Genomic DNA, 26,904 nt, shown 5'->3' on the forward strand with positions numbered 1-26,904 from the left:
TGCACGACAGTGTGTGTGTGCATGACTGAGCGTGTGTGACCATAGGAGTCAGTGAAAAGGTGACAGGACCAGAGATGTGGGGTCAGTAGTGGTGGACATGAAATCGGAGACGGAACCTATGGCACAATGTGGGAAGAACTTTATGATACCACTTCTAAAATACAGGATTGTTGTGTAGACATTAGTCAAGGACATTTTTGGATCCAAATATCTTAAATGTTCTGTATGTCTCTTCCTTTTCTGTTTTCTTTTATACACACTGAGTCACTGTTTTTTATTTCACACCGAACCCAATGGCAGGAAAATCCACATGTGTGATGATCTGTTTCCTGCACCAGGCCGTTCCAGGACTTGGTCCTGCCCACTGGTCATGGCCCATTTGGAACATGTGCTTATCTGCACTGGGCACGGTGCCCTGAGTCCAGTACCACTGCAGCGAACTAAAGCCCAGCAGCTCAGCGATAAACAATGAGTGGACCAGCAATGTGCTGACTCCTGCCCTGAACCACGGGCCTGCTGCTCCTCAGTACCAGCAGGTATAAATAGCTCCACTTTCTCCGGGGCCAGGACATCGTTTTTGTGGAGCCCCCCTGTGCGCACTGAGCAGATATTCTTTGGGGGCGGTCAGGTAAGCCCTCCATCTCAATCCATTCATCATCCTGTTGACCATTGTCTCTTTACGTTTGTGGGTCTTTTGTCATTGTTTGTTCTGCTGAGCCACATACATGTATAGACTAAGGTCAGACATACTGACCGTGCACTAGGAGAACAAACATGCATTGTGCATGCATCAATGGCTGGCTCCAACAAGTGTGAGCGTTTAGTCGGCCACAAGAGAGCTTTTACACAGATATACACATGCAACCGGTCATGTGTATATCTGTTATATAGATTATAAATAATAATAAATGTGTGCTAAAGCTGTAACATCAGGTGGTACATCTATTTATATAGGCATACACACAGATCTGGGAGAGAATCATACATGCTTGGCAATAAATGATAAATATAAGCTGAGATGCATTATTTGTTGAGGAGATGATAGGTTGTGTTTGAACTGTGTAATATTTGTATTTATCTTCTCATCGCTCTTTACTCTGAAGGTAAAGAAGCGCTGAGAAACACAACAATATGGCTCTCAATAATCCCCACCCACTGGGACCATGGAAGGTGAGTCCTGTCATGAATGACTGACAAAATCAAAGATTAACAAATGTAAATTTCACATCTGGCCTGATTGTGTCCATGATGATGTGTGCCTCTGTGCATACACCAGTGTGTGCGTGTGGCATGTGGAAGCTACATGAATGCATTTGTGTCCCCTTCCCACCAGATCACAGTTTATGACCAGGAGAACTTCCAGGGTAAGCGTCTGGAGTTTACTTCAGCGTGCCAGAACATCATGGAGTGTGGCGTGGACAACATCCGCTCGCTGAAGGTGGAATGTGGAGCGTGAGTCCATCAAAATGCCAGGCAGAAAATTTGGCAAATATACCTCTCAGTGATGTATGTTTGAAAAATGCAGCACATGAACTACCTACTGTGTGGGTGTTAAGATATGATATAGGAACACCCACTCAATATCTGATAATTTGTATATTTTTGTTATAAATTTCCCAATGATCCAATGATGCTGTCCAGATGTCGTTTTATATACTGTTTGTCTGCTTGCCTGGGACAGCTGGGCAGGATATGAGCACTCCAGTTTCTGTGGACAGCAGTTTGTCTTGGAGAGAGGAGAATATCCTCACTGGGAGTCTTGGAGCGGCAGCAACGCCTACCACATTGAGAGGATGATGTCCTTCCGCCCCATCTGCTCTGCTGTGAGTGTCCGTCTCAATTCAACAGCTTCTGTTTTCCTCCATCTCACTTGTTGTCGGACTTGTGACTTGTCAAATCCCACTTGAGTTCAAATGTTCTTTATTTGATGGATCAAACTGACTCATTCGGGATGAGAGCCCTGGTTTCTAAAGAGTGACGAATGCTTTTCACAGCTGTATTGCAGTGTTATCTTATGAACTATTCCACACCCCACCAAATTAGATTTATAGTTAATATACAATATTTTGGTGAAAAATCTATGTTAGAACTTTCTGATGTTTTTTATTTTTAAGATGATTAACACAGAAACATAATAACAGGTAAAAATCTAATGATCCTAACCCTCTGGAGAAAATATTCAAAAGTATTTGTAGCATCAACTGAGCCATAATTTGATCCTCATTGGGGATCTATGATATATTGGCGTTCACTGTCCGATTATCAGAAACACTTTTCCCAACAAAGGGGTTGAGTTTAGGATCACACGCAGCACCGTCTCACTCCAGCTACCTTCCACAAAACAAACACAGTGTAACCATTGCAGTTTTTTTCTGTGAATAACTCTGACTAACTCTATCTTTACATAGCACCACAAGGAGTCCAAGATGGTGCTGTTTGAGAAGGAGAACTTCATGGGACGCCAGTGGGAGGTAAACGATGACTACCCGTCTCTGCAGGCCATGGGCTGGGGCAACAACGAAATTGGATCCATGCAAGTTCAGAGCGGCGCGTAAGTCTAAACCTCTGTATACGGATCCCACCCCCACAGGGTTCTGAAACGTGAATACTGATTTAGATGGATAGAATGGTAAATTATAACCCACTTCATCCATATGGCTTTGTGATGGAAAGCTTGGTTTCTATTGTTTACACACATACTTTATATATTTGAGGACGCTCATTGACATTCCCTGGCCCCTGACCCTAACATTAACCATTACATCTAAATGCATATCCTCAACCATTACCTTAACATTGAACTTATTATAACCTGAACGTTACAGCTAAATCTTAATCCTCCAACTGCCCAATGAATTTGTAAATGCATATAAAATATCTTGATTTAATAAATAAATTATGTCATCATTTTTTGATTATTTATGTTTCAGAAACATTATCTTCAGGTTCGTCTTTAAAATTGCACAGTTATATGCTAAATTTTTTTTCAGCTTATTCATTTTACACATGAAATTCTCATATCTTGTCATGATACTTACAATGACATTTGGGTTTTTCCCTGTGGTATTTATGAAATATATCCTACCATGTGCTATAAGATGACATTGTTTAATATAAGATTTAGCAGTTGGTTTAATAACATTGATAAGGGCAGTTTTTGGATAATAATTTATATCAAAAAGCTGTGAAGATATGCTTAGTTCCAATACATCCATATAAAATAACTGATCCAACCTCAGTTTGTCTTTTCACCTTTCATATTTCACATGAGTGAGATACTTTCATCAAAGTGGATTTCAAATCATGTACACCTCCCTCACTGTGTAAATCACACGTTTATCACAAATCTCCTCCTCCCTCTCTCCTCCTCCAGCTGGGTGTGCTACCAGTTTCCAGGTTACCGTGGTTACCAGTACATCATGGAGTGCGATCGTCATGGCGGCGAGTACAAACACTACAGAGAGTGGGGCTCCCATGCTCAGTCCTTCCAGGTGCAGTCGGTGCGTCGAATCCAGCAATGAGACCTGCTGCCTCCTCCTCCCCCGCAACTGCTCGCTCTTTACCTCCTCCACCACCTCTTCCTCGTTCTCTTCCTCCCTTCACCCAGTCATTCCAGCACTTTCTGGTCCTTTACCATCGAGATGTTAACAGCACTTTTGTTTTGTTCTGTTGCCAAATGAAAATGATATGAAAAGAATTAAGAAAGCCACCAAAGAGAAGTTCCTAACTGATGCCCCTCTGAGGAGAGAAGACGTGGGAATTAAAGCCTTCGTGGCGGCAGCAGGGTGGTGATGTCACTCAGAGGACCGAGATGAGTAAACATGGAGCAACCAGTGATCCATAAAGAAAGAATTGGCAACTTGAAATAAACAGAAATACAACACTCTGCTGCTAAACTCCATGATGCTCAGTTGTGATTTATTTCCTTATTTGTAGCTTTTGTGAAGTTTTATGTTTAAATACATTCACACTAGGCCTCTAGAATTTGTTGCTACTATTTACAGTCAAGATGTTCACATAATATGATGTTTTTTATGAAGTGTTAGCATTTGCTTCATACCTTAAACATAACAAGAGCTTCACAAGTGCTTTTTAATCCTTATATCATATAATGTGCATTTCCACACACAAAATTAAAGCACACACCTACAGCAATGTAGTTGGTTAAAATGTAATTGGTTACTGGTTAATTATTAGAAGTCAAGCACAGCAGTTATTTTGTGAGAATATGTCATCTGATACCATTGTGACAGAGAATAAACACTTAAATACTTTATCGACCTTTAATGTAATTGTCAAAATGCAAACAACTTAGAGGTATTGTAGTTCCTCCACCCGTTCACACAACAAAAACCATTATGGAGCTGGGCATTCCTTATAATATCTAACAGCATAACATAACAATAAGGAAACCACTGAAACAACACTGAAATTCACGCAGGCACTTATGGTTAAATCTGAGTAAACAATGGGCCATTAGTGAGCTTAATCAGTAACTACTTCATTATTCTTTAAACCGAACAAATTACACGCCACAAGGGAGACTTTAGTTTACTTTAATCTCTTTCTTTTAGTCTCTGGGGTGACTCAATGCTAAGTGCCGAATTATTGAGTGTATGGAGCTAGAAAAACTTGCTTGTACAAGTATAGGGGATATATTAGTATGTTGTGATTGATATTATAATGTAAGGCCGAATAGTGAGAGGAAAAGGTTAAAAAAGAAGGTTCAAACAATAAGAGACACTACCCAGGCCTGAGGCTTGTTTCTTTGCTTTATTTGATTTATTCTCATCCCTCATAATGCAACAGGGGGAAAGGATTTGCCCTGAGGCTACAGAAAAAGCCATGAAAATAATGCAATTAATTACAATTAGAAACCGACAGAATAAGTGTTTACTATGATGTTGAATTTTGAAATTGTAATTAATCTTTCAATAGTGCCAAAGTGTGTTTATCTTATTCTGCAAAGAAACAGGAGAAAGTTTGAGATTTAAAATGATTAATATAAGTTAACTGTACAGATTAGTGGCTGTGATAGCAAAGGCAGAAATTTGTTTCACCATAACAGTAAGCCAACTCAAAGTCAAGTTTCAAGTTGTATTTGTCACATGTAAGTAAACACAGGGTTGATGGTAGAATGAAAAGAGTTTAGTGGGCTGGACAAAAGACCAATTTTCAAAAAATAGAAGAAGAATACAATACTATAAACATTAGTGGCGGCAAATGTGGGAAGATTAATTGCAACAATTTATATAAGTGATCAATACTTTAATTAAGTTTTAAGATTAAATGGAAATAAAAACTACTGATACCCAGCTCCTCAAATATGAATATTTGTTCAAATAAACCTGTTTAAGTTTTGATTGTAATGAAGCAGGGACTCGGAACCTAATAGGGGAAATACTATTAGGCATATTGATGCTATTTAAAGCTATTTTGTAGAATAAATAACAAATTGTGTAAACAATAAAAAAAATGTAACCACTAACTTACAAGCTTTTTTTTGACTAGGCTAGTTAAGAAATGACAAAAATGGAAGTCAGCAGGCCAATAGAAGCTAAAAAGTTGCGGTATTGAAATGTAAGTGTCTTTTGCAAACCAATGCTAGGTACTCTACGTGAAAGTAATGAAGTACTAAAGGTTCAGTTTGTAGCGTTTAAGGACATCTAGTGTTGAAGTTGCATGTTGCAGCTGAACACCGCTCAATTTACCCTCCTGTTTGGACTAGAGCAAAAAACATGGTGGCCTCTGTAGAGAGGACCTACTCCAAATGTAAATATTAAGTATTTAAACATAAAGAGCCCATTCAGGGGGTAAAGAAGACAACAATTTGTGACATTTAGATGAGTAAACACAAGTGAAAACAACACTACGATTATTTCCCCTTTAACTAAATCCTAAACACTGGGATTAAGTGGGTTCTTGTAATTAAATATGGACCAAACATAAAATGGAGTAAACTGGGGCGGTATGACCTGGGCGTACTTGACAGATTAGCTACTCCAGTTACATTTGAGGGCACCCGAAACCTCTCAGGTTGTTTTTAATGGTATAAGAATATATAACAATAAATTGATATTTACGGGTGTTTCGACTCTCGGCACTAACTCCACCGCTCCACCTTAAACTTCGACGTCATCGCGTTAAACCCCGCCCCGGTGCGGTTAGCGGAAGTAGATGGAAACAAGGCAAAGGCCAGACGGACCGTCACAGCTGCTGGGAAACCCTGAAAACACAGCAGCCTGCGGGTTGTCCTCTGCTCCCACGGTCCGGACGCTGTAGGAGAAGAAGACACGTCAACATGGCCGACACATGGAAGCGTCTCCCCACCGTGCCCCAACTACCAGCGTCACTTTCCGCCTGTCTCCTCGCTCTGCTCCTCGTCTGCCCCGGTGACGCCAGCCGACACCGGATACGACGCCCCAGCAGCCCCGCCGCCGAGGACCCGGTAGAAACTTACGACAGATACTACGATTACGCGAGTCTGACGGGACGTCTTCAGTCTTTAGCCCAGACATACCCTCACTTAGCCAACCTGTCGAGCGTGGGTCAGTCCGTGGAGGGCAGGCAGCTGTGGGTGATGCGCATCACCACGGAGCCCGACGCGGACTCGCCGGGGAAACCTAAATTTAAGTACGTGGGCAACATGCACGGAGACGAGACCGTGTCCCGGCAGGTGCTGGTCTACCTAGTGGAGCATCTGCTGCTCAAGTACGGCGAGGATCCGCGCATCACGGAGCTCGTCAACACAACGGATATTTACATCATGCCCAGTATGAACCCGGACGGCTTCGAGAAGTCCAGAGAGGGGGATTGCATGGGCGACAACGGAGGCAGAAGTAACGCCAAAACCATTGACCTGAACAGAAGCTTTCCTGACCAGTTCGGCGGGACCAGCATCTCTCCAGAGGAAATACCCGAGGTCATGGCTGTGATCAGGTGGATCCAGGAGAAAAAGTGAGTTTAGGCTCCCACAGAGTTTTCCCTCCGACACCTTTTGGTCGGTTTTAGTGGAGGATTTGAAGAATGAGAAAATTGGTACAAACTTTTCTCTCAATGAGCAGCTTATTTGTTGTTCATTCATACCTCGGCGGCAGCAGCAGGTGACTCCGTAATCTCAGGAACAATGACTGCTCTGTGGCTCTGCTTCAGATGGATGTAGAGATTAAACAACTAGTTTGTATTAGGGCTGGAGGATATGGACAAAAATGATATCAAGATTAAAATGTTCATATGAGTCCATATCTATAATGAAGATGTATGTTTCAAGTTGTTGTTGTTTAAAGTTTTGCTTCAGAGTGAAGTTTCTGGCTCTAAACTCTTTATGTTCTGAAACCCTGGATCAGTCTGTCCATCAAGATCCACTCATGTCCCATCCCTCCACCAAATCAGTTCAGTAGATTTGCATGTTGCTGACCGACCAACCAACCCCTAACAAATGAGCAAACCAACCAACCATCGGATCAACCAACACGTGGACAGGGGCGAAAAACACAACTTCCTTCCTAGGAACAGTAACCCGCTGCCCTAGTTTGGAGAGAGACAAACATTGTTGTCATTTCCGTCTTTATTAGCACCTCAGGGATAGTCTCTCCCCACTGGAATCCGCAATGCTGCCTCTCTGGACAGCTTCAAAAAACATCAACACCACCACCTGTTCACTAAGGCCTTTTTGCTCAGTTAACGCTCCACCCTGCCATTAGTGTATTTCTCTCCTGTTTTGTGCGAATTACTCTCTTTCTTTTCTCTTTTGTCCCTACCGACACATGCAAAGCATCATTGGGTCCCTTGAGAGGCGGCATTTAAATTTAAGCAGCTATTATTATTATATTGATTGTTATTATTAATAATGGAACTCATAACAAAGTCAGCCTTCTCGGGACACCATAATAGTATTATATGTAAAAAGACTAGACTTCAACCCTGCCATGTGCACCACAATTAGTTTAGATAAAGCAGGCCTGTCGGCTGCACGCTCTACACAAAGCGGAATCCTCCTCTTAGAAACTTCACACTACATTACAATGTTGATTTCTGTAAATGCCAGGAGCACATTTTTCTCCTCATGACTTTTTTAAAGGGCAAAGTTTATTCCAGTACAATGCATCCCAACATGCCAGCTGAGGTTCAGTTTTTGTTACGTGTGAAAATTCAGCTGAATCAAATTTGAGAATTGACCAGTCAGAATTGGCTAAATCAACCAGGTGTCTCCCTAATTCTCTCATACCAAATTGCTTCTTGAAAGCACATCTAATGTGGACAGGAGGAACAATCAATGGGACTGTTGTGGTTTTGATGAATATACAGAATTATGAATACTGTTCTTCTTACACAGACTTGAACATGTGTAAAATGGTCTTTTAAGACAAAGCTAAACCCTCAATTTGTTTCTGTAGATTTGTGCTGTCAGCGAACCTGCATGGTGGCAGTGTGGTCGCCAGTTACCCTTATGACGACTCAGCCATCCATCAGCAACAGGGCCACTACAGCAGGTCAGAGGAGGACAGCCTGTTTCGCTACTTGGCTATGACGTATTCCCAGAACCACCCTGTGATGAAGACTGGTTTGCCCAACTGTCCCGATGCCATGGATGAAACTTTTAAAGATGGCATCACCAATGGGGCTCAGTGGTACGATTTACTTGGTAAGATGATGATCCATTATTCATTGTTTTAATGCATAATGTTTTGTGATAAAATGGATCAAATCATTGCAGTTGAATCTAGTAAAATCCTGTTGTTTGTCCAGGACCACTATTATTAGTTTTATATGAGCAGAAGTCAATTCAAACTCTTCTCACTCTAACTTGTGTTATTTTTCTTCTCATCATAAAGCCAAGAATTTGTCCTTGTTGAAGTGTCAGCATTTTTTAAACGTTTTGGCAAGTTGTATGCACAAGCTACAGCTTGTTTGAGTAGGCTCAAGAACAGAATTATCAATATATCCTTTACACATGCTGTAGCATAAAATTATGTTTTGTTGCCAACTTTGGGTAATGTTCCACCAAAAATCAGATTTCACATTTCTGTGCAGAGTCGTGATCACAGAAAACAACTTGAACACGTTTGGTGACCGAATACGCTCTCAGGCAAAGTCTCATGTAGCTCTATTGAGACAAAGCAAGTTCACGTTAGTACTGTTACACTTCATATAGCTGCATCGTAGAACATGTTTTAGACCAATTAAGACTTATTATACACATTGTAGAACTGACTGATGCCTCTTACTCATCTTAATTGTTAATGAACCCAGGATTATTTCAGTGATTCAGTCTCAGGCTTTTCATCAGTGAAGCTGAATAGTATGGCTTGGTTTCAGAGGTTTCCAGGTGTCGAAAGCACTGAAGTAGTTCACTCAACCCTTTTTAATCACTGTGATTTTCTGCCAAAGCCTCTAATTATTGAGACTGTCTGAGTAGTCGACATGTTTACCATTGAACTTTGCACATGATGTAGACAGCTTTCTCCGGGTCAATGGGCTTTTGGGTAAAATCTTCATAGTCGTGTATATTTATATATATTATGCAAAAATATATATGTATGTGTCCATGATTTCTGTATGACTAGACACATTTACTTAGTCACAAATATTAGTGTCAGCAAGTTTTAGGATCTAATATTGACATGAGTCTTAATCAGGCTGTTTACATAATTAGGGATTGACTGTTCTATTAGTACCTCATGTTAACATCATAGTTGACATAATCTCTTATTCCTAATTACTCGGCAGTCAGAACACTTCTGTCAATGTAAATGTATTGGGTGTCTTTTAGCAGCTTTAGTTAATGTGTCTTGTGTTGTTTCCCTGACTTCTACACTTCATTCAGCTTCAGGAACAGGGTTTATTTGTATCCCTTAGGCAGAAACTCTATCAGAATACTCACTGATTCTGCATTGTTGGTTTGTCTGTGGGGCCGATGATGTAATGTCTGCAGATTAAGGTTATTGTACTGCTTTTCCTGTTGAGTCTTGCTTTGTTGTGTACAGTTTCAGGTGACTGTAGTGCATACTCTAATCTCTAATTTCCCACAGATTAACATGCATTCGCCTCCAGACAGACTAATTAGTTTCAAATTCCCATTCAAAACGCGATTGTCATATCAGGACAATGTTTACGTGAGTCGGTTTTCATGAAAGCACTGTAACTCTGACTTTGTTCTATAAAGTGCCTATATGATGACCATCTAGTTAACTGTGGGTAACCTACAGGCTGTTAGACCTCATCTAATTCAACTTACTGTTTACCTACATCAACAGCCCCAAAAACAAACACATAATTTCAGGATTCCTAAAAAACTAAAACTAATTCCTGTTGCAGGTCACTTCAGATTTGATATTATGTCATAACATGTCACACTGTGTGTTTACCACCTCAAGGAAATGGGGCAGTAAATCATTACTCAAACCCTGAACAAACTCGTCGATGACAGCAAGAGTTTGCTTTTACTTTTCTGTGTAAATCTTGGCTTTTACTGTCATCAGAAACTAGAGGCAAGGCGAGTAGAGAACGGTTGTTACAGCTTGGAGATAACCTGTTTCTTTTTATGGTTTGTCAGTCTATATACAAGGTTCATTCTGTTACAGGATCCAGTTATTAAAACTCTCAGCAGCAGCAGCAGCAGCAGCAGCAGCAGCAGCTGTAGCTGTAGCAGCAGCAGGAAGATCCTTATCTCCTGATGAAGGCAGACAAGAAGAAGTGTAAATCAGTTGAATAGACAATGCTTGTATCTGTCTGACAAGTCTCAGTGGATGGAATGTCAGTGCTAAAACTGGACTGGTGGCAGATGGAACCATCAGGGGATAGTGTAACATAATGACCGGTCAGGGCAAAGAGCCAAGACCAGGAGTCAAGAACAGAAGGTTGTTTTGTGTGCTAGTCTGGAAGGACTTTGAAATAATGATGCATCAAAACCTTCTTGTGTACTTTTTTTTTTTTCGATTCACAGTTGTATCATTTGTTCAGAGCTGTAGGCTTTGACTTTTATTTTTGCCAACTAAGAATGTTATGTTTTCATTTTGTTTGTTAATCTGATAGTTAGCAGCAAGCTTGGTGGAAGAAAGTGGTCTGGGTCCAAAAAGAACCTGTTAAAATTTGGTGAAGATCCAGATCAGGGTGCGGATCCAGGAATTTTTTCACTTTCTCTACCATTGCGTGATAGGGTATTTTTTCAGATTTCTGAAAATGCATGCTTAGTTGACTGATATTTATAATTGTGTGCACGTTTGAAGCAGATGTAAATTAAAATCCACATGTAGTGAATTGAAATGTGGTTTCATGAGGGGACTGTTGGGCCTTGGCGGAGGTATGTGCTCTCTGAGTATCCCTATAGTTCTGACATGGTATATGTGGAAATCTACACGTAACTGCCTTCAGACGTATGAATGAACAAGATCAATGCTTTAATTTTACTGTTGGAGCGCTGACTGTGGCTCTATTGTGTGCTCAGTGGTTTCATGCTAATTTGAGGGCGCGTCAACGGATCTGTTACGTGGACAGGATATTGAAGGTTGGGCCCTTATTTGTCGAACTCTATCAACATGTACCTAAGAGATTTGCGTCAAAGACAAAGGGCTATTAGTGAATGGAGGAGGATTTTCCACAGCTCAATGCAGTGCTAGTTGTATTTTGTTCATCTTTAGAAGGGGATTCTTTTTAGATCCTGTTTGCTTATGTTTCCATAGCACCCTGTTGTGATGGCTGCCACCACAGAGGTTAAATCCTTTAATAGTTCACCCGACACGTCTGTATACCGGGGCTGTTGTCTCCTGGTCGACAAACCAAATTTTTTAATAATCAGACAATGTTATTAATGTTTAACAAAATTAGGGAAAGTCGGTCAATCAGTAGCCTTTCAGGGTTGATCCATAAATGTTGGAGGTTGGAGGGACAGACTTCCTGTGAAAATCTGATGTTGAACTCGTCCAACCTAAAGAAGATTATTAGGTTTTACTCATTTAATCATACCGCATTTTGGAATTGGCCCCAAAGCATCGGCGCCCAAAAATGCATGTCAGTCAAACTCAATTTACTAAATTATGGTAAATCCTTGGGTCATTATAATTATGATGTGATGACGCTTTCTCTTTGAGGCTGCTTATTTGTCAGTATTTGGTGAGTGAACACGTTCTTATACATTGAGTGTTGCAAAGTGGCAAATAGTGGCTGGTTTATTGGGTTCCCCTGGCCACCCAGCAGGGAGTCATGGCAACCCTCCAGACAGGGAGCCGCTGGCTGCCAGCTGTTGCTCCAGAGGGACGCCCGCTGAACAGCCTACCCTCCTGTGTTTCACTCTGTTTACCTTAGTGGAACGTAGGGTCAGCTGGTACACTGCAGATGTCATGGCTTTTTGCCACCTTAAACACTATCTTGAATTTGAGGAATTAAGGAGACAAAGACAGAAACCTGCCTGACCTGTCATTACTGGGTGTAACATTATGGAAGCTGGTTTCAGAATTTATTCTATGAGTGATGTTTCACTTGTGTTGAACACATCAGTTAAATCCCTGTATTTAGACATATCTTTGTCTTTTATATCATATATATTTTAATGTGTTGAACAATAATGTTTGGTCTGTGATATTTTTGGCCTGTTACCTAGGAGGGATGCAGGACTTCAATTACCTCCATGGAAACTGTCTGGAGATCACCATTGAGCTTAGCTGCTGCAAATATCCTCCTGCAACTGTGCTTCATAAGGAATGGGATCTGAATAGGGAATCCCTACTAGCCTACATGGAAAAGGTAGGAGGTATTTGAAGGATAGTGCTACAATCAAACCCTGCATGATCCCTGTGTCCTACAGTTTTTCATGTTCAGCAAACATTTCCATGGTATTAACAATGACACTGTCTTCCAGGTACATATAGGTGCTCGTGGATATGTGAAAGAAGCCGTCACTGGTACTGATCTTTCCAACGTCAACATTATGGTGGCAGGCATTCAGCACAATCTGACCACAGGAGACTACGGGGAGTACTACCGCCTCCTGCTCCCAGGAACATACAACATAACTGCTGTGGCCCCAGGGTGAGAATTAATATTGAACTTCAACTTCCATAGCAGCTTTTGAAAAATAGAATTCATGCATTGCAAAACAACATTAGCCTGGTGACACATTTTACCACAATTACTGATGACAGACAACAAGCAGTGTGTTCCACATGCTTGTTTCCTGTTCATTTTTGCAGATCAAAATGAGCAAAGCAGATTGTGCAACCAAGCACTCTGTGACTATCGAACAAGGAAGCTCAGACCGAAACGCATAACATACATTTTTCCTCTTTAGCGAAGAGTAAGACTTTGTCATTGAGGTGAAGAAAACAATTTTTCACAGGTTCACTGGTGAAGAACTTCCTGGTAGAGAGCTTAATTTTTCTTTTTTACTGCTTTCAAACTGTAAAATGTACTGAACTCTGAGATTTTCCTAATTTTCTCCAGAGGAGGTCCTTGTGTCTAATTGTGTTGCTTACTGGTGATTTTAAGGTGGACCTTAAGTCCTCATGCATGTGTTTTTTCTTTCCTGTTCACAGGTACACACCAATGACTTTTTACAGTGTCAAGGTCGTAGAGGACAAAGCCACAGAACTTAACTTTACCTTGATACCTGTCGTCAGTCAGGCTGCAGGCAGCAGCACTGTGCCTACGTCCTCTGTCCCATCCAGCAGTGATCCAAACATTACCACCACTACTACAGATGCTTCTAACTCCTCTCTAGCTGTGTCTAGCGGAGACGGGAACTACCCTTCAATGCATCCACCTGAAAATATACCCGTCCAGCCGCAGGAATTCCGTCACCACAACTATGCAGACATGGAGGTCTTCTTACGCAAGTACAGCAGCGAGTTCCCCTCTATCGTCCATCTTCATTCGATTGGCCGCTCTGTGAAAGACAGAGAGCTCTACGTGATGGTCATCTCAGACAACCCCACTGTTCACGAGCACGGTATGTGTTATACCTTGGCCACAAAGGACATGTGAGCGGCGTGTGTGCTTCGCTAAATGTCTTAGGTTTCTTGTTGGCGCCATTGTTATCAGGCTAGAGCGCCCACACTGCCTGCGTGAAATGTACATGAGCCACACTTCTCAAGAGCATCAGGGTCTCGACAATATTTTTCGCGTGCGGTTCACAGCAAAATAGACCCTTAAAATTGTCTCTCACCACAGTTACAATGTCTACATGTCGTATATGTAACACATAACAAATATTTGCATTACAATATTGATCAGCTATTTTTATTTACACACAATGAAGGAGTTCCTGTTAATGCTGTGTGTTAGTATGGATTTTTATTTTGCTTCTCATTCTTTGTCACCATGCCAGGTGAGCCTGAATTTAAGTATGTGGCCAACATGCATGGTAATGAAGTGGTGGGCCGAGAATTGATGCTCAACCTCATTGAGTATCTTTGCCGTAACTATGGCACCGACCCGGAGGTCACTCGTTTGGTCAACAACACCCGCATTCACATCATGCCGTCTATGAACCCTGATGGGTATGAGGCGGCCAATGAAGGTAAGAGAAAAGGAAACACAATGAGAAGTGTTCACTTAGGCAACAATAAAGTGATACTATCAGCCCAGTGTGAAATTCAGACTTACAACATTATGGAAAATATTTTACAGTACAAGTCAAGGAGTTGATAGATGGAGCAAAGGTATAACATACAGGACTAATTACTTCAGTGTATGTTTACAAAATGGCCGGACCACAATCATATACAGACACAAAGAAATGGGTGGTATTTTCTTTGTTCATATGATGTTTAACATTTAAGAGACCATCACAATTATTCATGAATTTGTGTTGCGTCAGTGTATCATCACCATCAAGCATACGTATAGGGACATTTCACAAAGTTGTTAGCTTCTGCTCAAACAAAGAAACAGGAAGTGCAGAGGTGGAAATTAATTCTTCAAGCAGGAAGAAGCTGTGGTTACAGATGCAGATAACTCTATTATTTCTTATTTTCCTCTCAGGTGATGTGAAGGGCTACAAAGGGCGCAACAACAGCAACAATGTTGACCTGAACCGCAACTTCCCCGATCAGTTCACATCCACCACAGGGACCAGACAGCCAGAGACTATAGCTGTGATGAACTGGCTGAAGAGCGTCTCCTTTGTCCTGTCAGCCAACCTCCATGGAGGCACGTTGTTACTTTGGTCTTTTACTGATTGTTGTCATTCAGATGTTTTTGTTGTCTCATTTTTGTGTTGTGTAATTCAGGTTCCTTGGTGGTGAACTATCCCTTTGATGATGACAAAGAAGGGTTAAGTCAGTACAGCCGGTCCCCTGATGACAAGGTCTTTCAGCTGGTGTCCAAAGCATACTCACAGGTAACTGGACACTGCTGCTGTCAGATCAGTTTCATGCTGGGATAAGCAAACTGTGGAGTTGAGTCCTCTAATAGAAGCTCTGTTTTTCTTTAGGAAATGTGGGCACACACAATGTTTACATTGTTTACATTGCCCACAATGTTTACATTGTGTGTGTTTACTTGACCAGAACAAATCTCGTTGTTGTGTTCTTACTTGTGTGTTTTTGTGTGCACAGGAGAATCCTCTGATGCACAATGGACACCCTTGCGAGGAACTGTACCCAGATGAATATTTTGAAAACGGAATCACCAACGGTGCAAACTGGTACAATCTCCATGGTATGTCTTTATCTCTCCTCCTTCTTACTTACCGATCACATATTTCTCACAGGAGTTCAGGAAAATCCGCCTTTATATTTAATTTTTTTTTTTTTTCATTCACTGAAAACAAGTTTTACTTTCACCTGGCAATTTCCAACTTCAAATATGTGTTATATATAAGTTTAGTGAAATGCTTTGTCTACATATTGTGTTTTCAGTCCAGCTTGAGTACTTGTGGGCTACAAATTGGTTAAGTTTTGCAGTTGTGAACATTTAAAGTAAATCTGGTTCATCCTTGCAGTTAATTATTTCTGAAAACAAAGAAAAACACATGACAATGTAGATGCTATAATCATATTCTAACAACGATCCTGCTACACACTGGCTTTACATGAATCCTTTACAACTTGAGGTGGACTTAAATGGAACTTTTTCCCCAAGGTGGGATGCAGGACTGGAATTATTTAAACACCAACTGTTTCGAAGTGACCATTGAGTTGGGTTGTGTGAAGTACCCTTTGGCAAAGGAGCTGCCTAAATACTGGGAACAAAACCGAAGAGCCCTTCTTCAGTTTATACACCAGGTAATATACATAAATCTCAAAAAACTGCCCCCAGCTTCCCTCTCACTTTAACTCAGTTTTGCATGTACTTATGTGGTTGTGTGTCTCTTTAGGTCCACACTGGAGTAAAGGGAACAGTGTCTGACAGTAGGGATGGTACAGGAATACCCAATGCTACCATCACTGTGGCAGAGATAGACCATAACATCACCACGGCTCAAACAGGAGACTACTGGAGACTTCTAGCCCCCAACACTTACTCAATCACAGCCGTTGCTCACGGGTAAGATTGCAATATCAGGAAGAAGAAGTAGAAACATATTCATTAATGTCATTAAAAATTTTAAGTTTTTAAATATTTTTCTCTGTGTTCAGGTACATCCCTCAAAGAACCTACGCCACAGTCGCAAAGGATAGAGTGGAGGTGGTGGACTTCAGACTGACACGTTTGCACTCAGACTCTAAAGGCCAGTCTCAAAACGGACCCCAACCCACACAGAACCCGTCTGAGAAGGTGTTGCAGAGCTTAATCAAAGAGCTCTCTCTGGGCCAGGGTTTGGAGCAGTTGGTCAAGAGAACAGCCACAGAGAGCAGCTTCCGCTACCATCTTTATAAAGAATTGTCAGAGTCCATGAGGGGCCTCACACTCAACTTTCCAAAAATTACATCCTTACATAGGTATGCAGGCGGTGCCTTCCCAACGCACATCATTTACCCTTTAGAGCACATTATTGTTTGTACTGCTGCTTTGTCTTGAACCAATATTTTGATACTGACCTATATCATTGTTTCTTCTCTTCGTCTAGACTGGGCCAAAGTGTAGAGTTTCGAACCATTTGGGCTCTGGAAATCTCTAACAAACCAGAGGAAGCTGAACCATCTGAGCCCAAGATTCGCTTTGTAGCAGGGATCCATGGCAATGCTCCTGTGGGCTCAGAGCTGCTGCTGGAGTTTGCTACCTTCCTTTGTATTAACTATGGCAAGAACCCAGCCATCACTAAGGTGTGTCTCACAGCCCCTGAGAAGGTGTTTGACATCTTGAACTATTAAATTACGGAGTAAATTATACAGCTTTTTTAAAGCCTGTTTTGGTTTTGTCTATTGGCATAAATTTTGTTTGAATAATGAAAAAAAATACTCTTTCTTCAAATGCTCCTTCTCCATTTTCTTTCCCTAGTTGATCAACGAGACCCGGATTGTCATCGTGCCTTCGATAAACCCAGATGGACGAGAACTGTCTGTTGAGAAACAGTGCACCTCCACTCAGGGTTTGACCAATGCTCATGGAAAAGACCTGGACACAGATTTCTTTGGTCAGTTCTATTGATTTGTGTATTTGTGCAACAGAGAGACCGAGACTGAAGAAGAGGATATCATTGTTTCTACGTGCATTTGCCATGGATAGCAAAACCTGCTCTAACAACTATTTCCTGTCCACCGTGTCTTTTCTCTATAAGGCAATGCATCACAGCGTGTGGTGGAGGCTCAGCCAGAGACCAGAGCAATGATGGACTTGATTCTAGAAAGGAGTTACACACTCTCTGTAGCTCTCGATGGAGGGGCCCTTGTTGCTACCTACCCTTATGACAAACCCGTCCAGCCTGGTATGCTATGCAGATAACTGCTTCTTACTGCTGCTTCTTTTTCAGAGTTTGTAAATAATCTCTCTTGTTATAATGGCAGTGGCATCATTTGTGGCCAGATTGTTTTAATATTTAGTATACCATCCAGTTTATTTCTATGACATTAACTAAAAACTGTTACGCTATCAAAAAGATGAACCCTCTTAAATTCGGTACTCCATGAATCTTCTTAATGCTACTTTTGAGCCAGAATAGCAACTATCACAGCATGAGTATTTTATCTAGAACCTGCTATGCTGTGCTTCCAAAATGATAAGCCTCAAGTCGTCTTGATTTGAAGGACACAAATGTAGCGCCACCCTCAGGACAAATATTGCATATATTGCACTTTAATTTATAAGGCTGCCTTCACTTTTGTTGTGTCCAACACTACACACAACATCTAGATGGCGCTAGTGGTGCTTTAGACTTTGTTTTGATTATATTACTTAAAATGTTGAGAAATCCATCTACAGCACTAATTTACTTATCCTCACAGACTTGACAGGCTTTTCATTTGCATAACTTGCAGAGTAGGACAGACTATTTTCACTCTGAAATAGATTAGTGTGAAATATATATATTTTTTAACTAGACACATTTTTTGCATTCTTTCATTTAATCAACTTTTAAATCTTTCCAGTTGAAAACGAGGGCACAATGAAGTACTTGGCAAATGTTTATGCCACAAACCATCCCAAGATGCACCTCGGAGACACCGGATGTTCAAATAATGGGCAGAGTATGAACTTCAGACACGATAAAAAGATATTGTCATCTTAGTCACTAATTAATCAATGGTGGCTAATGGAACTTTCCTGTCACGCAGCGGGCAATATCCCTGACGGAGTCATGAGGGCAGCAGAGAGACAAAGTCACATGGGGAGCATGAAGGTGAGTCAGAGTTGTTCCTGGCTTCACTACACAGTATATGGGTTTTATCAAGATATAATCTGAAATGAAAAAGCACATTATGTTTTTCAGTGCAGTGTTGAGATCAGTTTAGAGAGATCTCTCAGATTAAATGGGTCCGAAACAGGCCTCTGCTCAAGCACTGTCTCATGTGTCATCTTGTGTCTATGTTTCCTCTCAGGATTTCAGTATGGACTTTGGCCACTGTCCAGAAATCACAGTGTATACTGGCTGCTGTCTGTTCCCTCCTGTTGAGCAGCTGGCCACACTCTGGGCCGAGAACAAGAAGGCTCTCCTCAGCATGTTGGTGGAGGTATGAAGCAAGATTTCAGCACCCCAAGAAAACAAAAAAAATGGATCTCTGTGACATTGATGTTTTTTAGATGTGGAAACATGAAATTAGTTAGTGCGCTCATTTTAAGGCATAATTATTATTTATGGTTAAGACTCACATCAAGTATTTAAGCTTTTTGATGACCTGAATTTTATCATCAACTGCCTTGTAATTTCCCCTCCATTTCTACCTCCTCCAGGTCCATAAAGGTGTGCGTGGAGTGGTGAGGGACAAGAGCGGGAAGCCTATTGTTGGTGCAATCATTGTGCTGAACGGAGGTGTAAGAGTGTTTACTACAGAGGGCGGCTACTTCCACGCGCTGCTGGCTCCTGGCAACCACAACATTGAAGCTGTTGCCGATGGCTACCAACAACAACGTCAAGAGGTACACAGTTAGACACAAGTCATACAGTGTGTGGGCCAGGAATGTTATATTCCTCAGGAAGATGACCATGGTGGGATAAAACACGAGTGTCCTCTATTTGTAAACATACATATCATACAAGTTATGTATTACGTTTTCTATTAACGATATCTGGGAGGCTCAGATTCAGTCCTTGAACCCGACACTTTTTTTTTGTTCTTCTTACTTTGGTTGAAGGTTAAGGGCAGGGGATGTCAAATCTTGTTAAAGCCCTATAAGACCAACTGTGATTTGTGAATATGGGTTATACAAATAGTCTGATTGATTGATCTTCAGGAAGACTAAAGCAGACCCAAAATCGGTCTGATAATCCTCTAGTGTGCAGCAGGCAAACATTTTTACACTTATTTAAGTAGCCATGAAATTGTGTGTGGAGATAAAATACATTTTGCCGTTTGAAACATTCATAATCATAGTTGTAAGGTATCACTGTAATGAAAACCTTAGAAAAAAAACTGGAAAACATAAGATATGTCTCATGGTGTGCAACCTGATGCAAATGTTAAAGAGGCAGTGTTTTAATAATTTACAATCTATGAACAAAGGTTTCAAACCATTACACATTGGAAACACAAGCCTGGAACCTGTAGCTCATTGATTAACAGGTTTTTACAAAGCAAAGTAAAATAACACTAAACAACAGTAGCTGTTTCCTGATCAGATATGTTTCAATAACCCAAATAAATTAAGTTTTGTATTTGTGCCTCAGATATACACATGCCCACAGATGCTCAATAACATGAACTGGTTTATTTAACTAGTTACATTATGCCATGAATTAGTCTGGCTATGATTGACAGATTTTTGTGACAATAGCTGATGGAAAGTATAGGATTCTGCCCATTATGTAACAACATGAACTTTGAACATTGCCATGTCAGATGTTGATGCTTGCAAACCAAGAATTTGTCGGATTGAGTTCAGTCAACTCAATAGATGCAAACCCGATTTAACAGTCCAGCAATCACAGATTTTGATTTCTGAGGTTTAGCATAATTTGACTGTTGAACAGTTTGTAAGAAAAAACGTAACTTTCAGAACTTTTTCTTCAACATAATTGTTCAAAAAAACATTTGAAATGTGAATCTGTCGTCCACATTACGTTATAAGTCAAACAAAAAAGGACAATTAACAAACAAAGTACCAAGAGACTCGAAAGAAAACTAGCCTCTGTCATAGTAAGTCTGTGGAAGAATATTACTCCTTAACTGTCGATGTCTATGAAAGGTGTAGGACGGAGCACACAAAACTTCTCCATCACCTCTACCCTTCCATTTGGCTGTTCTGAAATCTGAAGCGTTGGGTAAGCCAGCTCCTTGAACAGCTGCTCCTTAATATTACGCCCCAGTTCCAGACTGTAGGCTGAGCGCCTCCCGCAGGGACTGAAGAGAAAGGGATCCACCATGGAGTGATATGTCTGCTGGTACTCCGGTACCGTGAAGCCGTGGATCATTGCAGGGCCCGGCAGAGTCGATGAAACATTTGTAGGGGGCTTCTCCTCAGGGGAGAGGGCTCCTTCATCAGGGGGCAGTTTGAGATCTGGAATAACAGCAGCGTTCCTTATATACCTGTCGTCCAGGGGTTTCTGAGGCTGCGTTTCACTCTGCTCACTCACAAAATCCAGATCATGACTTGGTGCCAAAACAGATGTCCTCTCCTCAATAGCATCCCCATATTTCTTAGGACATCGAATACTTCGTCTTAGGCCATAAGGACGCATCTCACACCTCTGCAAATTAAAGGCACATTAGGTTTAGTGGATGCCTCTGGTTCTATTGTGGCAAAAAACAACAACCAACAAACCATTCGAATAATGAAAAAAGTGAAATGTGCACTTACTCTTTGGTTGTGTCTTCAGATTGTTGGAAATTCTTCTCTCCTTAGTTTAGCATTTACTTTCCCCATATTTTAAACTGCATTTAAATAATTACTTGTGTAAATCACTTCAGAGTTTTTACGAGCCAGTGTTTAAATCCTATTTTCCTCTTACAAGACAACCTGCACTAGATGATACTAAGCAGTCTCACCTGCAGACCAGACGTGTTAATGAAGTCATTAACAGCCTCACTTCAGTGTTGAGCTTTAGCACAGAGCTGAGGGCATTTCACCTTTATTTGAAGAAACAGCCTGGATGCAGGACAACATGTGGTAGAGCCTGATATTTTCTTTAAGGGGTGCTCGTGTTCAGGGCTCTCATGTTTGTGAAAAGTTAGTAAGAAGGTTCAAATAAGTGGAATTACCAATCAAACAAAGACAAACTCATCTTGATGTTTTGAATTTCAAATGCTTCGAAAGTACTTTTCATGTCACATTTGTTCAACCAAAATAAATTGGTTTTATCTTAAAGGTAACAGGTTGCAGTTTATGTTCAAAAGCTACCACATTTCAAATAAGAGCAGAACCTTTTTTGGAGTTAGGAGTGTTTTACTATAATCATCTTCCAAGTGTCAGGAAGGCTCAGAGGATTACTGTAGTGTTTACTCTGTGTTCCAGGTGGTGGTATCGTCCTATGAAGCTGCTAGCTCCATCATCATTGAGTTTGACATGGACAACAATATCTTTGGGCTGCCCAGAGAGTTTGTGGTGGCCAGTGCAGGTAAGCATCAGAGTGTAGACTCATCGGGACCTGAAGGGCCAGGCCTGTTTCAGATAAAAAGATGGAAGTGATATTTGAGTGTGGATTGATCACAATGGTTTTTCTTATATATTTAATGACTTTTTTTCCAACACTGTCTTGGGTCGGGTTTGGACACCGTAAAACAGAATGCATGTCTCAAGAGCTTGGACAGAAAAATGTGGCACGAACAGCACTGAAGTACCTGTTGGTACCGTGCTTTGTAGCTCCTGCTTGGGAGGAGTCCATGAATTAAACAGTTCTCTAATGGTTTTTGACTCCATCTAGTAAATTAGTGCTGTGATCTTTAACACAGATGATTGGTACTGAATAACTCCTTTCTGAAATACTAATTATACTTTCAGTGTGTAGGACTGTGATCCTTCTTATGGAATCTGTCAGTGACTCTTTTGTTTAGTATGTCATATCATCTACAAATTAAACATAATTCTGTTCATTAAATGATTTACTATTTCAAATTGTTACTATACATGTTCTCCAAGCTATAAATTTGTGTATGTGTATATAGACATTACATTTAGCTGATGCTTTTATCTAAAGCAACTTACAATAAGTGCATTCAACCATGAGGGTAAAAACCCAGGACAGCAAGAATCAGTTGAGTACAATTTGCTTAAAAAAAGCAAAACTACAAAGTGCTACATGTAAGTGCAACATCCTCTTCTTAACCAAGGTGTAGTCGGAAGAGATGTGTCTTTAGTCTGCGGCAGAAGATGTGTCGACTTTCTGCTGTCCTGATGTCAATGGGGAGCTAGTTCCACCATTTAGGAGCCAGGAGTGCAAAGAGTTGTGAGTGTCTAGCTCGCGTTGAGGGAGCAGCAAGCCGATTGGCCGATGAGGACGGGCTGGGGTGTAAGGTTTAATCATGTCCTGGATGTAGACTGGACCCAATCCTTTCACAGCTGGGTACGCAGGTATTGGCGTCTTGAAACGGATGTGGGCATAGACCTGCTAATCAATTTTTCTCCCTCTGTGCAGCGGCCTCCATGACGGCACTGGTGGTGACCGCCTGCATCATCTGGTGTGTGTGTGCGGCCAAGTCTAACCGTCAGAAGGACGGCTTCCACCGTCTGCGACAGCACAGAGACGACTACGACGACGAGATCCGGCTCACGTCCATGGGCTCCAAGAAGTCCCTGCTCGCCAACGAGTTTCAGGACGAGAGCGAAAGTGACGAGGATACGCTGTACGCCAACAAAATCTGAGAACAAAGGTGCCAGTTTTTGCTGTTGGCTCAGCATTTTTTTTATTTTGATCTCCCGCCTGGAAACTGAACTTGTCCAACAAGGAATAGGTTGAACTTTGGGCACCATCCAAGTCCATCTTTACGACTTGAGATATGAGTGATAAAGACACTTTTCTTCTATTATACCAACAAGCTCTGCGCACTAGCTTTTGGTCACACAGTTATCAGTGCAACCAAATTAATAGTTAACAGAACATCATGCTGATGTCTGGAGTGAAGGGCTTGCTTTTTTTGCGATGGATCTCTGTTTAACTAGGTCAACAAGAGGACAGAGAGAAGGTGTTTAAAGAGGAGCAAGAGAATGGTTTGTTCCACTGTGGCTCTCATCCGTCCTTTGGTTTTTGATTCCCGCAGCTTTTTTATTTAATTTGTTTTTCCGAGCCATTCAAGATAGCTCTTGAAGATCGCTACGTGTCCCACCCGTCTGAGGAGTCAAGCCGCAAAGTCCAAATGAAACTTTTTCTTGTTTAGTGAATGTGTAAATGAACTCTGAATGAAAGTACTTAGTCCCACAGAATCTCCTCACTGATATCTGTCATCACTACGCTTTTCTTTCACAATGACTTCGGAGCTAGGAAGATTGCTTATTTTAGACGCTGTTGAAAGGTTGAAGTGTCCAAGCCTTTTGGGAGACTGAATCCAATACTGTGCCTTGGCTTCTGTAATGTTTACAGTCCAGCTGCAGTATTTAGTAGAAAGCAGCGAATAAATGACTCTCGGTCCATCCTATAATTAGGCGGTAGGAGAAGAGACATGATGATTAAAAGTCTAATGTTGCACTGATTCTGCACAGATGACTCTTGGTTGCCTGACCTGGTATCGGTGGTTTTATTTTTTATTTTACAGCTAGTCAAAGTTGTGGGCAAAACCCTAATACAAACTTCGGGGAGAATCTCTAACCATCCTCCTTGACAGGAACCATCCACAGTTTGTGCAGGAACCCCTGTGTGATGGAGGCCATCTTGCACTAAATCGAAGTGAGTATTGTCCCATATCATTGGCCATGGAAAAAAACCCAAGTAATTTAGAAAAGAATGTATTTTTTATTTAACAGGTTTGTTGAAGGATAATCCAAACTGTCTGTGGAAAATTAAAGCTTGACACTTGTCACATCGAGTCTGTACCCCGTTTTGAGTTAGGAATGCAAATTTTTACCACGTCTATAAATTACATACAAATATACAAATTATAAATCAAAATCCACGTAACTAAGATGTGATTTGAAGCTCTGAAAAGGCTTTCTACATTCAAGGTCTAATATCCACATTTAGAGATAGTCATAGTTTTTCAGGCAGTTGTCAGGGAGAGTGACAAAGAGGTTGATAAGCGATTGCCTTCATGGATTTTTAAGAACAGCGTTGTCTGGTATGAAAAAATGCAGTAATTGGCCATTTCTCATGATAAAGAAGCTTATTTGACTTCAAAATCTGAGCAGGGTGAGGGACATATCCAGGGAAGCTGGTTTATGTGCAAACATGCAAACTTGAGGGGTTATTAGAATAAGACGAGGTGAGATGGCAGTTGTTAATCCTTTGCTCACATATCTGTATTAGCCTAGAATTTCATCATGCAAATCATGGGAAGAGCCAAAAACCAGAAGACACTGGTTTTCCTCATAAGAAATCCATGTACAACTTGTCCTGACGTCTGTCCTCACACACACACAGTAGTTTTCATCAAATACACAAGACTTTGCATCTCTCAGTATATTCAAGCCTGGTGTCTGTGTAGAAAGACTATTATATGCATTCTTTTTTTTCCTACTCCATGTCTGTGAATGCCTGCTTATGAATTTGGAAAGATTAGCTTGCGTTAGGGTCATGCAGGGTTGGCTGTGAGGATTTTTAGATTAACTGGAATCAACTGTAAATACCGTTTGGCAATGATGGGGAATAAAAGTGCAATTCATGTGAACAATTAATCTACACGCAACAAAACATTTGATAAAGTACCTCTGTATGATCGTGACCTGCTAACATGCACAAAGATTCATTTACACAATGAAATAAAACCTTTCACTACACATCTGTTGTACTTGTGTTGCTTCATAATGTGCTGCTATTTTTAGGGCCAGAGCACCGACAGGCACTGACAGTCAAGCGCTATTGAAAATGTTAAGGATATTATTATTTTTCAGGCAAATTAATTGGCTTTTTGGAGCTTTAACATGCTCTAATTCTTACCAAAATTTGCAAAAAATTAGAAAGTGGTGAAAATTTACGTATTCTTGAGGAATTTTCAAGTGGCGTGGCAAAATGTCTCAACGGTGCCCCCTGAGACCCCTGGCATTCACATTGACCGATCTTCCCAAAAATCAACACATAGGTGTGTCATGACCAGACAAACAAAAAATTATGTTTCCTCAGGGTCATAAGGCCACCTACTGATCAGTGTAAAAATGAAGTTGTATTTATTTATTTTTTTCAAGAAAAAAGCATGCAACGCTTCAAAATGCATGTGCTTGGGCCCACTCAGTGCTGCTTTGAAGTTCTAGGTATTATAGAAATTGTATTTTATAGTTGGTACTTTCCATGGTCGACCAATCCTGGTTTTAGTATATATTTGATTTCATATAGGCATTATCTAAGACCTATAACAGTAGTCAATAATTTGGTTGACAGAATATTCTGATTGAACAACTGATCGATCAACTCTGGAAAAAGTGCCAAAAAACATAAAGGTACCAAAATGTCAAACTATGATTAACTGAATATCTTTGGGTTGTGGATGGTTGATCAAATAAAACAAGACATTTGAGGGGAGAAATGATTTGCTCGTCACTGACAAAGTTGGTCACATGTGGGGAGACATATGCACCAATTGTTAGTCTAATGATTCTATAATGTTATCATGGACCATATGATGGTAGATTGCTAATCAGAGATCGTGGATCCATTTTTCTAGTTTTATTATTGTAATGTGTGGTCATGCTTCAATTTCTGTCATCTTTAAGATCATTGTTCCCTCAGCAGTTGGACTTTTAAACCAGCTGTAGCAATGTGTGTATGGCACACACACATTTTAATATATTTTAGTTCAACATATATATTTGTATCCTTAATATTAATAATTTAATTACTTATTCAAATTCCTTCAATTTGTATCCAATATTTAGGGCCCGAGCACTAACAGACGCTGACAGACAGTGAGGCCCTATTGAAATTGTAAGGATTATTATTATTATTTTTAAGTGGCGAAAATTTACTTTTCATTTATTTTTGGAAATTTATTTATTATTTATTTATATAAAAAAAATGTTTACCTCCTTCGCAGAAGCGAACTGCAGACATCCTGCTCAGAGCAGACTGTGCATTTTTTTAACATAGTTAAGGATATTGTGCAAATAAGATGTAGCTGAAGTCCTGCCAATTTTAGGCGTAACTACGGTGGCCCTGAGAGCTCAACGAACAGCAACTTAAGAAAACACATGCAAGTTGACAAAACACAAGCAAAGTAAGAAAACAGCTCCATCAATTTCACAACACAACACAACACATTACAGAAACGCGCAGCAAATAGTCATACGTTCTGC

General features: G+C 40.7%; 2 protein-coding genes across 2 annotated transcripts; both read left to right on the forward strand.

The window, feature by feature from the left end:
• Window positions 1-536: 536 nt before the first annotated feature.
• cryba1a (crystallin, beta A1a) lies at window positions 537-3,899 on the forward strand. Its single transcript, XM_062386144.1, has 6 exons — window positions 537-628; window positions 1,104-1,170; window positions 1,334-1,452; window positions 1,682-1,823; window positions 2,409-2,551; window positions 3,374-3,899. Exons 2-6 carry the CDS (start codon window positions 1,132-1,134, stop codon window positions 3,519-3,521), a joined length of 591 nt encoding a protein of 196 aa, XP_062242128.1. The 5' UTR covers window positions 537-628; window positions 1,104-1,131; the 3' UTR covers window positions 3,522-3,899.
• A 2,275-nt stretch (window positions 3,900-6,174) lies between these two features.
• Window positions 6,175-25,395, forward strand: cpda (carboxypeptidase D, a). The gene is made up of 21 exons (XM_062385412.1): window positions 6,175-6,957; window positions 8,397-8,644; window positions 12,599-12,741; window positions 12,857-13,026; window positions 13,530-13,942; window positions 14,321-14,512; window positions 14,977-15,144; window positions 15,225-15,334; window positions 15,552-15,654; window positions 16,078-16,220; window positions 16,313-16,482; window positions 16,575-16,877; window positions 17,006-17,201; window positions 17,377-17,512; window positions 17,657-17,803; window positions 18,465-18,563; window positions 18,651-18,715; window positions 18,915-19,046; window positions 19,267-19,452; window positions 21,985-22,087; window positions 23,105-25,395. The coding sequence occupies exons 1-21, from the start codon at window positions 6,302-6,304 to the stop codon at window positions 23,329-23,331; spliced, it is 4,110 nt and encodes a 1,369-aa protein (XP_062241396.1). The 5' UTR covers window positions 6,175-6,301; the 3' UTR covers window positions 23,332-25,395.
• Window positions 25,396-26,904: the final 1,509 nt, after the last annotated feature.

Source organism: Platichthys flesus, chromosome 4, assembly GCF_949316205.1.
Source record: "Platichthys flesus chromosome 4, fPlaFle2.1, whole genome shotgun sequence".
NCBI lineage: Eukaryota > Metazoa > Chordata > Actinopteri > Pleuronectiformes > Pleuronectidae > Platichthys > Platichthys flesus.